General features: G+C 60.9%; 2 protein-coding genes across 4 annotated transcripts in view; one reads left to right on the top strand and one right to left on the bottom strand.

Moving 5' to 3' along the window:
* Positions 1-1,111: 1,111 nt before the first annotated feature.
* Positions 1,112-8,606, bottom strand: PLEKHB1 (pleckstrin homology domain containing B1). 3 transcript variants are annotated; one of them, XM_068423955.1, is made up of 7 exons: positions 8,536-8,606; positions 7,065-7,124; positions 6,430-6,582; positions 4,797-4,899; positions 3,864-3,903; positions 2,823-2,928; positions 1,112-2,483 (listed from the first exon to the last, which is right to left on the bottom strand). In XM_068423955.1, the coding sequence occupies exons 2-7, from the start codon at positions 7,099-7,101 to the stop codon at positions 2,347-2,349; spliced, it is 576 nt and encodes a 191-aa protein (XP_068280056.1). In that variant the 5' UTR covers positions 7,102-7,124; positions 8,536-8,606; the 3' UTR covers positions 1,112-2,346. The 3 variants fall into 3 exon arrangements, with proteins under 3 accessions (XP_068280056.1, XP_068280062.1, XP_068280064.1); XM_068423961.1 differs by having other exon boundaries at positions 7,065-7,127; positions 8,536-8,596; XM_068423963.1 differs by lacking the exon at positions 8,536-8,606 and adding an exon at positions 7,200-7,277.
* Positions 8,607-14,565: 5,959 nt separating this feature from the next.
* FAM168A (family with sequence similarity 168 member A) overlaps positions 14,566-14,977 on the top strand; it is a 264,445-nt gene continuing 264,033 nt past the window's right edge. The window contains exon 1 of the mRNA XM_068419203.1: positions 14,566-14,702. The gene's annotated coding sequence lies outside the window, so the exon portion shown is untranslated. The remainder of the gene's footprint in view (positions 14,703-14,977) is intronic.

The following is a 14,977-nucleotide window of genomic DNA, read 5'->3' as shown; positions in this document are numbered from 1 at the left end:
AATAGAATCATGGAACCGTTTTGGCTGGAAAGGAACTTTAAGATCATCAAGTCCAACCGTTAACCCAGCACTGCCAAGGCCACCACTAACCCATGTCCCTCAGCACCACATCTACACGGCTTTTAAATCCCTCCAGGGATGGGGACTCCACCACTGCCCTGGGCAGCCTGTGCCAGCGCTTGACAACCCTTTTGGTGAAGACATTGTCCCTGATCTCCAATCTAAACCTCCCCTGGCACAACTTGAGGCTGGTTCCTCTTGTCCCATCGCTTGTTACCTGGGAGAAGAGACCGACCCCCCCTCGCTACACCCTCCTTTCAGGCAGTTGTAGAGAGCGAGAAGGTCTCCCCTCAGCCTCCTTTTCTCCAGACTAAACACCCCCAGGTCCCTCAGCCGCTCCTCATCACACTTGTGCTCCAGACCCTTCACCAGCTCCGTTGCCCTTCTCTGGACTCGCTCCAGCACCTCAAGGTCTTTCTTGTCGTGAGGGGCCCAAAACTGCACCCAGGATTCGAGGTGCGGCCTCACCAGTGCCGAGTCCAGGGGGACGATCCCTGCCCTAGTCCTGCTGGCCACACTAGTGATGATCCAAGCCAGGATGCTGGTGGCCTTCTTGGCCACCTGGGCACACTGCTGGCTCATATCCAGCCGCCATCGACCAACACCCCCAGGTCCTTTTCCCCCAGGTGGAAAGGTGGGAGGTGATGGTGGAACATGGGTTGGAAAGCGGCAGAGCAGCCCCTGCGTTAGACGGGGCCAAGAGCGGATGCAGGAGGGAGTGGGGCCAAGTGCTGCTCAGCCTCGTTTCCCATCCCCTGGGCGTCCTAAGAGCAGTTGTGGGTTTGGTGGTCCATTTCTCTTCAGCAGAGGGTGGTTTCCAGCGTCCCTCCCTGGAGCTGCCCTCAGAGCTCCCAGTTGAGGAGGAGAAGGGGGTGCAGGAGGAGGTGGGGGAGCTGGTGACATCCGTGTGCGGCTCTCGAGGGGCACCCAAACCTTCCCACCACCCCCAGAGATGGCTGAGGATGAGCAGCCCCCTCCTCATCCTCACTCACCCACAGGCTGGCTCTTGGGTTTCGCCGCCTTTATCAGACTTTAGCACTTACTAAATTTTTTTTTAATTATTTTTTTTTCTGTCCAAAACTGGCTGCGGGTGCCGGGAGCGGGTTTGCAGCAGCAGCGAGGCGAAGGGAGGCCGGGGGAGGAGGAGGACGGTGGTTTGGGTTTTAACAGCGAGAGCGGGCTGGGACGCTGGTGTCACTGGGGGGTTTTTAATCTAGTTGTGGGGTTTGTGTGTAATTCACAATTTGTTTCATATCGATGGGGTAAAATCGTGCCTCTGAGCAGCTGCACCTCTCCCTGCTTTCCTCGACGTCTGCCTGGTGCTGCTCCTTGTCCCCTGCGCTCACAGCCACCCAAAGGGACCGTCGTCCCTCCTCAATCCCAAATCCCTCCTTCTAAGACCCCAGAAAGGGTCCCTTGTCCCCAGGGAGAGCTGCCCTTGTCCCCAGGTGATTTCTCCCCCTTTCTACCAATCAAGGTGAAACTCAAGCTGCTGCGTGTCCCTCCCTCGGCCAGGGAAGCTGCACTATTCCCAGGGTTCTTCCCAGCCCCAATTCCCAGGGCTTTAACCCCAATTCCCAGGGGTTTAACCCCAATTCCCAGAGGGTTTCGTATCATTTCTCCAGCTTGGCCAGGCCCAGGGCACCGGCACGAGGTTGGAAGGGGGTGAAAATCCTGCAAAGGTGTTTTATCCCCCTTAAATCTTTAACCTGTCTCTTGAGCACCCCTGGGGTTGTCTCACCTCAGCACCCGCTCCGGTGCTGGAGCCTCACCCCAAAAAAGCCCCTACAAAGCAGCTGTGCTGTGGGCTTCAAAAAAACCCTCAGCCCTCACCCCAAAACAGAGCAGCACCCACGCTCCTTGGTCTAAAAAACACCCCCAGTACTTCTGCAGCCAGCTCCCCGCAGAGGTTTGGGGTGGGGAGTTGAGGTTTTGGGGCTGGGGTACGGCGCCCTCCCCTCTGCCGGCATCCCAGCAGCTCCCCAGGCCCTTGGCGGATGGGAATGGGGCGCTGTGGGGTTTTGGGGTGGGTTTTTTGGGGTTCTGTGGAGCATGTGGGGGGTTATTTAATGCAAAAGCCTGAGCTGGGAGGAGGATATGGGGTGGGGTTGGGGCTGGACCTCTGTCCCCCGGGTGTAGGGTGCTGAGCAGGGTGTTTTCGGGAGGCTGAGGGTGGCTCGTGGTGGGTATGAAGCCAGGGGGGGGTTAAACGGGGCTGGGGAGGCAAAGGGGGGCTGTAACCCGGTTTGGGGGGGCCGCATCCTGCAGGAGGAGGGCGCGGGGCTGCTAAAACCAGCAGGGCATCCACATGAAGGAGCCGAGGGCGGCGCCGGTGGCGGCCCCCGCCAGCAGCCCCAAGGCCATCTGGTCCCCGGAGACCCGGTAGGGATCCTCGCGCACGATGACGTGGGTCACCCCGGGAGCTGCAAGGCAAAAAAGGGGGTGAGCTGGGTGGGGGGGGACAGGGGGACACCGCCCCGGTGCCAACGGAGGGGCACCGCTTCCCCCAAGGGGTGCCAGTGGAGTGGGACAAGGGGGGACCCCCATTTTGGGCTGTCACCCGTGTCCCCTGTGTAGGTACTGCTCCCTCCAGCGTCCCCTCCCCACCTCGATCCCCAACCATCCCTCAGGGGGGCCGTGACCCCCTTCCCGCCGGCCTAATTAAGCCATAATGAGGCCGAAGCATCAAACGAACGCTGGGGAGGGATGGGGGGAGTCAGGATGTGGCCGCTGCCCCTGTGTCACCCCATGGGGCCACCCACCTCCGTACTGGTGGCCATAGTGGCCGGAGCTGATGTAGGCGGTTTGGTGGGAGTCGAGGGGCACCGTCTGGTAGTAGTCGTCGTCGTAGGGGTCGTAGACGTGCACCTGGGAGCAACGGGAGTGCGGCGTGAGGGTGGTGCCCAAAACGGGGCCGCACGGGGCACGGCGGAGCCGCAGCCTGGCCGGTGTGGCCGTGCCGGTGTGGCCGTGCCGGTGCCATGCCTCAGTTTCCCCTGTGTGTGATGGGGGCTTGAATCGCTTGGGTTCCCCTGCGCTGCCGAAAGGGGCGCCCAGAGTGTCTGAAACGCCAGGGGCGGCCTTTGCTCGAGCACCCGAGTCACCTACCTGTGCTTGGGTCACCTTAGCTGTGTCCTCTGTCACCTTAGCTGTGTCCCCATCACCATAACCATGTCCCCATCACCTTAAATTCCACCCCCATCACTGTAACTGTGTCCCCCATCACTCTGTGTCTCCTGTCACCTTAACCATGTCCCCATCACTTTAAATTCTGCCCCCCCTCGCCACTGTAACTGAGTCCCATCACCTTAACTCTGTCCCCCATTGTCCTGTGTCCCCTGTCACCTTATCTTTGGCTTCTGTCACCTTAACTGTGTCCCCATCACCATAACTCTGTCCCCTGCCACCATAACTGTGTCCCCATCACCATAACCATGTCCCCATCACCTTAAATTCTTCCCCCATCACTGTCACCGTGTCCCCCATCACCATAACTCTGCCCTTGTCACTGTCACCGTGTCCCCCATCACCTTAACTCTGCCCCTGTCACCCCCGACCGCTGCACAGGGCCACCCTGAGCTCTGTCACCCTCCGTTGGTGGCATCACCACTCTCTCGCTACCTTCTTCCCCGCCTGGTTCCAGGGGCTTTACTCCCTGTGCCCTGAGGCTGCCTGATGGGCGCAGGGTCTAGAGGTGGGGGGGTTACCCCTGGGGAGGGGACAGGGGTTGGTGTCACCTCCACCCACGCCTGCCCGGAGCCCGCGTGGTGACGGTGCCCCTCTTTTGGGGGACGAAGCCTCACCGGGGTGGCTTTAGCCTCCAGCACGGCCATCTTCCAAGCGCTGCGAACAAAACAGAGGGACCCGGGTTGGGGTGTGCTGGGGGGGTGGGAATTGTCCCCGTGGGGCTGTCTGGCAGCTCAGGGGGGTACACGCGTCCCCCTCCCTCCCCCCAGTGACCTGGATGCGGCCGGGGGGCCGGCACTGATCTTTAATTCCTTATTAGCCACCACTGGGCTAATAGGTGGGGATGGGATGGTGCCGGGAGGTACCTGACACCACGGGGATGGGCACAGGGCTCCCTGGGAACGGCCCCGGCTGAAACAAGGGCGGGCAGGAAAATGGCACCTAAATTGGGGGGGAAAGCGGGGAACGGATGAATTTCTGTTCCCCTGGGGTCAAGCTCCGTTGATTGAGCTCAGCTTGGCCATGGCTGAACATCTCCCTCCACTTAAGTGCAGCTGAAGCTTTCCCACTTCTTATTTTATATAATTTTTTTAAAAAGTTTTCATTAAAAAAATTCAATTTTTATAAAAATAAAATTCTTAATTTTTCATAGAAATACATAAAAGGGGAACGGTGCTACAGGGGGGTGTTTCCTCCTGCAGAGCGTGGCCCTGAGCCCATTAGGGCTTCGCTTTCACACTGTTTATCACCAAATACCAACTCAAACCCTTCCCCGGAGAGGTGATTCCTCATCCAGGAGGGAAACCCACCCTGATTGCTTAAACCCAGCTGCTTTTGGCTCGGAATTATTCAGTGGGAACCCCAAATCTCTGCCTGCGCCTCTCGCCCTGCGGGGGTTGGAGAAAACGGGGGCTCTGCGGGGTTTTAGCCACGGGTGGGACGTTGTGGGAGCGGGACGGGGCTCTCGTGCCACCAAGGCTCTTTCCAAACTCGGCTAATTCGGATGGAAAAGGGGGTTTCGGTGCTGGCACAGCGAGGTTGTGGCTTACACGGCGTCGTCCTCGCTCTCGGCGCACAGCGTCGCCTTGGAGCCGTCCCGCAGCACGATGGTCAGCAGGCAGTCACGGCTCTGCCCCTCGGGCGGCTGCACGTCTGGAAGCAGAAGGGGCAGGATGCGGCCTCAGAGAAAGAGACACCCCAGAGATCCCCCCCGCCCCCAGCCACCCACGGACCCTCTTGGCTCTGTCTCCGCTTGCCAAGATCCAAGCGGGATCTCAAAGGTTAAAATCCAACTCGACCAAAGAGCTGTCAGCAGAAACTTCCACCCCCGCGGCAGAAAGAAAATAGGACAGAAAATTGCCCCAAAAATCTGCTGGGAGCCACGAGGCCGAGCTGTGGTCGCCGTGAAGTTGCCAGATTGCAGCGAGCCCCCAGATGTTGTCGAAGCACGAGACGCCGCAGGAGCTGGACTGTGACTTCTGCATCTTTCCCCATTTTCCACGCTCAGCGGGACCCTCCGGTGAGGCTAAACTGTTGGGTTTGCACCCTCACCGCGGCGTCCTGGCTTCTGCAGCCCAAGAAAAGCTCTTTGTGCGGCGGCCGTGGGCTGCCGGGGCCGAGCCGAGGCGCTGCTTTGTTCTCCTTGTTTGTGCGAGACGGCGAGGGAATGAGTCAGGGCCGTGGGAGCGTGTTTTGAACAAGCACAAACCAGGAGGAGAGCGGCTCCTTCATCCCCGGGGAGGAGAGACGGCAGAGGAGATGCAGAGTGTCGTTTAAGAGGGTTACAGCTACGGGGAGAGCCCCGCGCTATCACAGAGTCACAGACTGGTTTGGGTGGGAAGGGACCTTAAAGATCATCTCGTTCCAACCCCCCTGCCACGGGCAGGGACACCTTCCACCAGACCAGGTTGCTCCAAGCCCCATCCAGCCTGGCCTTGAACACTGCCAGGGAGGGGGCAGCCACAGCTTCTCTGGGCAACCTGGGCCAGGCTCTCACCACCCTCACAGCCAAGAATTTCTTCCTAATATCTCATCTCAGTCTCCCCTCTTTCAGTTTAAAACCGTTCCCCCTCGTCCTGTCACTCCTTGCCCTTGTAAAAAGCCCCTCTCCAGCTTTCCTGTAGCCTCTTCAGGCACTGGAAGGTGCTAGAAGGTCTCCCCGGAGCCTTCTCTTCTCCAGGCTGAACAGCCCAAACTCTCTCAGCCTGTCTCCAGAGCAGAGGGGCTCCAGCCCTCGGAGCATCTCCGTGGCCTCCTCTGGACTCGCTCCAACAGCTCCATGTCCTTCTTCTGTTGGTGGCCCCAGAGCTGGACGCAGCACTGCAGGGGGGGTCTCCCGAGAGCGGAGCAGAGGGGCAGAATCCCCTCCCTCGCCCTGCTGGCCACGCTGCTGGGGATGCAGCCCAGGACACCGTTGGCTTTCTGGGCTGCCAGCACACGTTGCCGGCTCATGGTGAGCTTCTCGTCACCCATCACCCCCAAGTCCTTCTCCTCAGGGCTGCTCTCCATCCATTCTCCGCCCAGCCTGTGTTTGTGCTTGGGATTGCCCCGACCCACATGCAGGACCTTGCCCTTGGCCTTGTTGAACTCCATGCGGTTCGCACAGGCCCAGCTCTTCAGCCTGTCCAGGTCCCTCTGGATGGGCTTGGGGACGCGGGGTGGGGGACGCGGGGCTTTGCTCACCTCTGCACTCGCGGCCGGTCCTCACGTCCCGGCAGCTGTACTTGACGTGGATCCTTCCGTCCATGTCGCGCTGCGTCGCGTCGTGGTAGTAAACCAAGCTGCCGTCCAGGTAGAGGACGAACCAGTTTCTCTTCCAGCGGCGCAGGATGGAGCCTGAGGGGATGGGGAGGAGGTGAAGGAGCCTGGTGGGATACACCCAGCACCCTCACCAGCCCCAACGCTGTCCCCCCCAAATTGGCAGCCGGTTCCCACCACCCCCCTGCCAGCACCGCTGCATCCTGCGGGGCCTGGCACAAGCGGCCGGGGCAGCGTGAGCAGGTGGCTGGCGATTAAAAAAGAGCTGCCAAAAAAAAAAACCCATCGGGGCATCCTGGCGCTGCCCCGCCGTGCGTGCAGGACCAGATCCACCCCCCCCCGTGTCCATTTCCGTGGCAGAAGGCCCCTCTCCCCTCTTACGTAAATCCCCGAGCGGCTGAGCCGTGATTTCCTCGCCGCCGTGGATTAACCACCTGGGTTGGGGCCTGTCCCCCCCACCCCACACCTCCTCCTCCCGGCATCCCATAGCCAAAACCTCTCCGTGGGTTTTTTTTTTTTTGGGGGGCTCCCAACCTGGGAAGCTCCGGGGTCGCACTTACTCTGCCGCCAAAGCCAACCGCTCTTCACCAGCGCCATGCCTGCGGGAGGGTTTTCCGGACCTGCTGGCACGGGAGAAATAACGGGGTTAAAATAGCAGCTCCCGCCTCACCTGAAGCTTTTCCCCTGGCTCTCACCTCCCCACAGCGAAGCAGGACGGGGGGTTCACCCTCGTTGCCCCCTTTTTTTTTTTTGAGGGAGGGGATGAGGCGAGCGCAGGGTTAGAGCAGACGTGGGATTTCGTCATGTGGGAAAGATGGCGAAGGCTGGGGGAGGGCCGCTGGCCACCTGGCTTCGTGCCTTTAATCTCGTTGGGATTTAGGGATTATCATCCCCGGGGAGGTAAATGGAGAAATCCGGGCAGCGGAGGAAAACAGGCCCCAACTCCCCACGGCCCCGGTAACTTTCCACGGCAAACGCCACCCACGCTCGTTTGTTTTCCCTGCCTGGATGGAAATTAGTCTTTAATAAGGCCATGAAGTCATCGCTCCCCGGGTCCCCGAGCAGAGCCGACACCCCAGGGCCAGCCTGGAGCTGTTCCCCAACCACGGCGTCCCCCACATCCACCCATCAACCAGGGACCCCAGAACCCCGATGATGGGGGCTCAGCACCCCGTGGTGGCATTCAGGACAGCCCAGCTGGGTCTGCTCCTGGCCTGGGGGCACGCCGAGGCACAGACCCCCACCCAGGGCCTCTGTGCCTCGGTACATGTGTCACCCAGTGCCCGAATCCCTGGGTACCCATGTCCCCGTGGTACCCATGTCCCCCTGGTACCCACATCCTCCCAGTACCCATGTGCCCCTGGCACCCACATCCCCCCAGTACCCACATCCCCCAGAAATCCCAGCCCCTGGGTATCCACATCCCCCTGGTACCCATGTCCCCCTGGCACCCATGTTCCCCTCGGTACTTGTGTCACCCCACTACCTGCATCCCCCAGAAATCCCAGCCCCTGGGTACCCACAGCCCCTGGCACCCACATCCCCCTGGTACCTGCATCCCCCTGGTACCCACATCCCCCTGGTACCCACATCCCCCAGAAATCCCAGCCCCTGGGTACCCACAGCCCCTGGCACCCACATGCCCCTGGTACTTACACCCCCGAGGTACCCCCATCCCGTGATACCTCCCTCCCGCGGTCCTCCCACCCCCCTGGCACCCTCACCCCCGGTACTTGCAGCCCCCAGTACCCACAGCTGGTGCCCTCCTCCTCCTGTACCCACATCTCCTGGTACCCACAGCCCCTGGCATCTTTCCCCCCCCCCCTCCCTCCCCATACCCACATTTTGGGCACCCCCTTTCTGCAGCTCTCTGGTACCCACATCCCTCCGTCCTGGTACCCTCAATCTTCCCAGTACCCACATCCAGGTACCCCCATCCCCTGATACCCCCATCCCGGTCCTCCCCCATCCTCCGGTACTCGCATCCCCTGGGTCCCCCCCACCCCCGGAGCCGCCCCCCGCATCCCTCACCGCTGGAGGCGGCGGCGCGGCGGGTCCCCGCTGCGGGCAGCGCTGCGCTCCGCTCCCGCTGCCCTGCCCGGCCCTGCCCGCCCGCACGGAGCGCCGGGAGCTGTAGTCCGGTACCGGCAGGAGCAGGCAGGGCTGGGGCAGCGGGCTGAGCTGGGTAGAAGCATCCTAAAGGTGCTGGCCAGAGGGAAAATGGGGCTTTTCAGCAATTTCTCCCCCCCAAAAAAAACAGATGCCCGGTGCCGGTGCGGCCGGGATGCTGCTGGGCTGGTGGCACCGGGGGTTGATCCAGCCACAACCCACCGGGGAGTTGGGATCTAAGCTCCACTTTCTCCCCTTTTCCTCCAGAGATGGAGCAGCCACACGGTCGGGAGAAACTGGGGTCCAGAGCAGGGCTACGGGGGCTGGTAATAACCCACCTCCTGGTGGCAGTGGTGTGGGTGCCCTTGGGAGGGCTCAGCCCAAACGGGAGCCCAAAAGCCATGCCCGGGGCAGCAAGGGGACACCCAGGGGTCTGCTGGCCCACACAGAGGTGGGACCAGGACTGGGCGGGGGGAGATGTGGTTGGACTCGATGATCCCAGAGGTCTCTTCCAACCTGGCTGGTTGATTCTGCGATGAGATGCTTGAGGGATGCAGGACCCTCCTGTGGTGCTGGGAATGGGGCTGAGGAGATGTTTAATGACCAAATTTAATACCAAATCTGGAACAACCCAAATTTTAAGCACCCAAGTGCTCAGCTGCATTGAATTTCTGAGGAGGGGTGGGTGGTGACTGGGTTAAAATCAAGGTCTGACCTGTCTCTGCTGGAGTTCAGAGCAAAACCGTCGTCGACTCTGGAGTCTCACGTGCTCAAAGGCTGGAAAAGCTGCTGGAGTTGTCGCTGCGCATTACTGGACCCCTTCGCTCTGCTCAGGACATCCAAGGCTTTGCAGACCTGTTGGGAGCAAAAAATACAGAGGTTAGGAGTGGAGGAGAGCCCGGGGTGCGTCCCTGCGCCCGGACGGCTGCCGGCAGAGACGCGGCCCTTGTTCTCCAGCTTCTGCCAGGCAGATTTGGAAATCATGGGTGGGGAAAACAGGAGACTGAATTATTCAGGGAGATCAAGAGCCAAGAATCACCCAACCCCTCTTATCCACTCCCCTTCTTCCACAAAATCAGGGCCAGCATGGAATATCTATACATTTTCTCTCTCTCCATACACACACATAGGGTGTGCCCAGGCAGACGTGCAGGCGTTCCCCACAGCAGGATTTGTGCGTGGGCAGGGATGTGTTTCTATCGAGCCAAGCCTGCAGCAGGAGCCCAAAGCCTCTCCCAAAGCCTTTTTTTTTGCCACCCAGGGAAGGAAATAGCACATTTCCTACAGCACCGCTCGTGTGCTGGGTATGGTCGGGCCTGGGAGCTCAATCCCCGGCGGCTGGCGGGCGTTACGCCGCTTAAAATACAACTCAGGTTATTTATAGTCAAGGCTGGGCTGATAATAAAGATGTTTATTAAGCATCTGGCAGCCCTTAAAGCAAAAAAAAAAGAAACCCTCACATATTCCAACAGGCTTTTCAATGTAAAGCCCTTTCCCCTTCCCTCCCTCCTGTGGTGGCTTTACTGTGGTGAACAGCAGAGGAATTAAATTAATCCAGCAGCACGCAGGAGTTAAATTGTGATTGCCCCGTCGGCTGGGCACACTCACACAGCCTTGGACATCCCTCCACACTGGTTATGGGGCTACAAAACATCCTGGTCACGCTAAATATATCCAAGAAGCGCACTTGGAAATCAAAGGCTGGGGCAGATACTTTGTTCTGCAATGAATTAATAAAAAAGTTCCCTTAGGAAGAATTTGGGATTGAAAATTGGGAAGGATTTGGGCTGAAATTTGGATTTATTCTGAGCTATCCACCGGTATCAGGCTGCCCCTCTGTAGGTAGACATATGCCACAATTTAGTATAAATTGTTCTCAAAGCTTTTCTGATGTGTTATGGTGAGCTCTGCCACAGGACCGGAATAGTTTGTCTCCTTGGCAGTAAAAAGACACGCTGCCGAGTGAAAGAAATGGGTGCTCTATGTAAAAATGGCAGCAGATTTTCAGGGGGTTGAAAATTAGAGCTTTGCTGGGTGAAAAACTGGCTGGATGGCCGGGCCCAAAGAGCTGTGGTGGATGGAGTTAAATCCAGTTGGCGGCCGGTCACCAGTGGTGTTCCTCAGGGCTCAGCGCTGGGGCCAGTTCTGTTCAATGTCTTTATCAATGGTCTGGACGAGGGGATCGAGTGCCCCCTCAGTGAGTTCACAGATGACACCAAGTTGGGCGGGAGTGTTGATGTGCTGGAGGGCAGGAAGGCTCTGCAGAGGGGTCTGGACAGGCTGGATCGATGGGCCAAGGCCACTGTGTGAGGGTCACCAAGGGCAAGTGTCGGGTCCTGCCCTTGGGGCACAACAACCCCCCGCACCGCTACAGGCTGGGGGAGAGTGGCTGGAAAGTGCCTGGGGGAAAAGGACCTGGGGGTGTTGGTCGATGGCGGCTGGATATGAGGCAGCAGTGTGCCCAGGTGGCCAAGAAGGCCACCAGCATCCTGGCTTGTATCAGCGCTAGTGTGGCCAGCAGGACCAGGGCAGGGATCGTCCCCCTGGACTTGGCACTGGTGAGGCCGCACCTCGAATCCTGGGTGCAGTTTTGGGCCCCTCAGGACAAGAAAGACCTTGAGGTGCTGGAGCGAGTCCAGAGAAGGGCAACGGGGCTGGTGAAGGGTCTGGAGCACAAGTGTGATGAGGAGCGGCTGAGGGACCAGGGGGGGTTTAGCCTGGAGAAAAGGAGGCTGAGGGGAGACCTTCTCACTCTCTACAACTGCCTGAAAAGAGGCTGTAGCGAGGTGGGGGTCGGTCTCTTCTCCTACGTAACAAGTGATAGGATGAGAAGAAACGGCCTCAAGTTGTGCCAGGGGAGGATTAGATTGGAGATCAGGGACAATGTCTTCACCAAAAGGGTTGTCAAGCACTGGCACAGGCTGCCCAGGGCAGTGGTGGAGTCCCCATCCCTGAAGGGCTTTAAAAGCCGTGTAGATGTGGTGCTGAGGGACATGGGTTAGTGGTGGCCTTGGCAGTGCTGGGTTAACGGTTGGACTCGATGGTCCTAAAGGTCCTTTCCAACCAAAACGATTCTGTGACTCTATAACCCCCAGGGAGCCCCGTGTTTGCGATGGACGCACTGAAACGGTCAGCGTTGGGGACTGCAAACTGAGCACAGCCCCATGAAAACGTGCCCAGATCGCTCTGCCTTCCTCCAGGGATGAAAACGCTGCTGGCCTGGGATTTTTAGGGAGCTTGGTTTATTTATTTTTTGCAAATTGAAGGGTGTTTTTTGGTTAGATGGGATCAATTTGGGGCACACTGGGTGGAAACGGTGACCTGAGGAGCCAGGAGGTTATTTCCAGCCGGCAAAGCTGCGCATGTGGAAGGGAGAAGATGCAACGTGGGAACAGCCTCGGCCCCTTGTCCAGGGGACCCAGGTCACAGATTTCCCCCTATTTTCCGTAGAAATCGGGTGCTGCTTAGTAAAAGAAACAGACTTTGAAACTTCCAGGTTGTTTTTCCTCCAGTTGGGCTCTGTCCGTGTCTCTCCCAGGGGGTTGTTACATCAAGAAGCTGTCACAGAATTGTGGCTCAGTGTCTGGTGGAAATTTCCCCCCGTCCTCACCAAAGCTTTGGGTTTTGGGTACAAAACAGAGAATTTTTGAAACTCTTCCCATGTCTCACATGATGTAGGAAACCAGTGTGTCCCCTGGCGGGTCTCCTCTGTCTCCTCCTGCTGTGGAGGCAGACGGGTAGAAGCTCTGGGGGTTCAGACCCACTGTCCCCGTGCTTGAACCCAGGGAGAGCTGCGGGTGAGGACACCTCAACATTTGCTCTTGCTCTTACTAACACACATCAACTTTTGGGACGGGTTGGTACCTGGCTTGTAGGTGGGATAAAACCCCACAGTGACCTGTTAAAGAGCCCCCAAATCCCACAGGAGGCTCCTTTTACCTTCACTGGGCATTGTCGGGGCTGAGCACGTCCCATCGGTGCCACCGGCATCCTCCACCCTGCAGGAGCAACGTGGAAGGAGAAATGTTTCCTTGGACGTGGTTTTCACGACAACCCCCTGCACCGATGTGTCCAAGGGGTGAGAAACCAAAGCGAGCAGCTCGGGTGCGACCTTTGCCACCATCCCTGGGACACCCCCTGTCCCAGTATCCCCATTCTCCAGGGGGTGGTTAGACATCGATTGCTCAGGAAACAAAATTGCCATCTCAAATCCTGCAAACACGGAGTGTTGTGAGGGATTGAGGGGGGGAACACAGGGACATACCTCTGTGGTGTCAGTCCCTGGGTGAAGACCCATAAGAATTTAATTCTCCACCTCCCAGATACCAGCATTTTCCCAAAATACTCCTTTTCCCACCTTAAAACCGGGGTGCTGAGCTGCGGTGACGCCGTTTGCACCCACCTCGCAGCCGCCTGCACTGGCGGGTGCTGCCGGTCCCTCCTAAAAGGTTTCATGTGCATTTTTCACGCCTGCTCCTGCATGAGAAATTAAAGCGCTCGTCTGTGTTCCCGAGAAGGGCCTTTCCTCCCTCCCTGGGCCATGAGGGGGGCCAGCAGCCACCTTCCTCAAATATTGGGTGCCCTGAACGTGGGGCAGGGTTGGGGGGAGCAGGGAGGGTGTTTCTGGGGGATGGGAATGCAGCAGAATGGGCTGATGGCGGGGAAGGGGGCGAGGGGCTGGTTTGGGGTGTGAGGAGAGGGGATGGGGCAAGGCCAGGTGGCGGCAGGAGAAGGAGGAGGAGGAGGAGGAGGAGGCGTGAGAGAGACAAGCCTGGGCCCCACGGAGCCCCGCCGCCCCCTGTGTCCCCCCTCCTCAGCGCCCCGCATCCCCCCTCAGCGCCCCGCGTCCCCCCCTCAGCGCTCCGCGTCCCCTCTCAGCGCCCCGTGTCCCCCCTTAGTGCCTCATGTCCCCCCTCAGTGCCTCATGTCCCCCCTCAGCGCCCCGTGTCCCCCCTCACCGGCCCGTGTCCCCCCTCAGCGGCCCTTGTCCCCTCCCCTCAGCGCCCCGCGTCCACCCTCACCGGCCCGTGTCCCCCCTTAGTGCCCCGTGTCCCCCCTCAGCACCCCGTGTCCCCCCCTCAGCGGCCCTTGTCCCCTTCCCTCAGCGCCCCGTGTCCACCCTCACCGGCCCGTGTCCCCCCTCAGCAGCCTGTGTCCCCCCTCAGTGTCCCCTGTCCCCCCTCACCGGCCCGTGTCCCCCCTCAGTGTCCCCTGTCCCCCCTCACCGGCCCGTGTCCCCCCTCAGCGTCCCCTGTCCCCCCTCACCAGCCCGTGTCCCCCCTCAGAGTCCCCTGTCTCCCCTCACCGGCCCTTGTCCCCTCCCCTCAGCGCCCCGTGTCCACCCTCACCGGCCCGTGTCCCCCCTCAGCAGCCTGTGTCCCCCCTCAGCGTCCCCTGTCCCCCCTCACCGGCCTGTGTCCCCCCTCAGTGTCCCCTGTCCCCCCTCACCGGCCCGTGTCCCCCCTCAGCAGCCTGTGTCCCCCCTCAGTGTCCCCTGTCCCCCCTCACCGGCCCGTGTCCCCCCTCAGCACCCCGTGTCCCCCCTCACCGGCTCGTGTCCCCCCTCAGCGCCCCGCGTCCACCCTCACCGGCCCGTGTCCCCCCTCAGCACCCCGTGTCTGCCCTCACCGGACCGTGTCCCCCCTCCAGCCCGCGCGGACTACAACTCCCATCATGCCCCGCGCGGACTACAACTCCCGTCATGCCTTGCTGCCCCGCCCCTCAGGGCCCCTCCCCGCCGCACTACAGCTCCCAGCAGGCAGCGCGCGGGCACTACACCTCCCAGCGTGCCCCGCGCCCGCCCGGGCCCTGTCTCCCTCCCCGCCCGCCTCACGGACTGCATTACCCAGCGTGCCCCGCGCAAGGCAGCCGGCACCGAGCAGCGGCGGCGGCGCGCGGGGCATGCCGGGAGCGGTAGTCCCCGCGGCGCCTGTAACGGTCCCGCTGGTGGTACTCGCTCCCCCCCCCCCCTCCCCCGGCTGGCGGCTGCGGGCAGAGGCAGCGCCGCGGCGCAGGCAGCGGGAGGAGGGGGACGCGCCGCCGCCGCCGCACCGGCACAGGGGACGCCGCCGCCGCCCGAGCAGCCGCAGGTGAGGGGCGGGCGCGGGGGGGGGTGGACACGGACCCCCGGAGGGCGACCGGCAGCGGCGGCGCTGAGCGGGGCGGGGGGGGGCTGCGGACGGGGGGTGTGAGGCGGCGGGTGACAGCGGCGGGGGGGGAGCGTGTGGGGACGGCGGAGTGGGGGGGGGGTGTGAGCCCCCCCCCGGAGGGGCCGGGACCGGGACCGGGGCCGGGGCCGGGGCCGGGGGCGGCGGTGGCGGGAGCGGGGCGGGGGGAGCATCCTCTCAGCACGGGGCTTTGCGTG

This window comes from Nyctibius grandis, chromosome 2 (assembly GCF_013368605.1).
Source record: "Nyctibius grandis isolate bNycGra1 chromosome 2, bNycGra1.pri, whole genome shotgun sequence".
Classification (NCBI taxonomy): Eukaryota; Metazoa; Chordata; class Aves; order Nyctibiiformes; family Nyctibiidae; genus Nyctibius; species Nyctibius grandis.
The sequence above is the reverse complement of the archived record's forward strand: the minus strand, read 5'-3'. Positions and strand labels throughout refer to the sequence as shown.

Excerpts from the sequence above, each read along its gene's own strand:
- PLEKHB1 (XM_068423955.1), bottom strand. The coding sequence starts at position 7,101 with ATGGCGCTGGTGAAGAGCGGTTGGCTTTGGCGGCAGA. Across the intron at positions 4,900-6,429 it reads GACCGGCCGCGAGTGCAGAG|ACGTGCAGCCGCCCGAGGGG; the intron begins GTGAGCAAAGCC and ends TTCTGCTTCCAG. Across the intron at positions 3,904-4,796 it reads GAGAGCGAGGACGACGCCGT|CGCTTGGAAGATGGCCGTGC; the intron begins GTAAGCCACAAC and ends TTTTGTTCGCAG.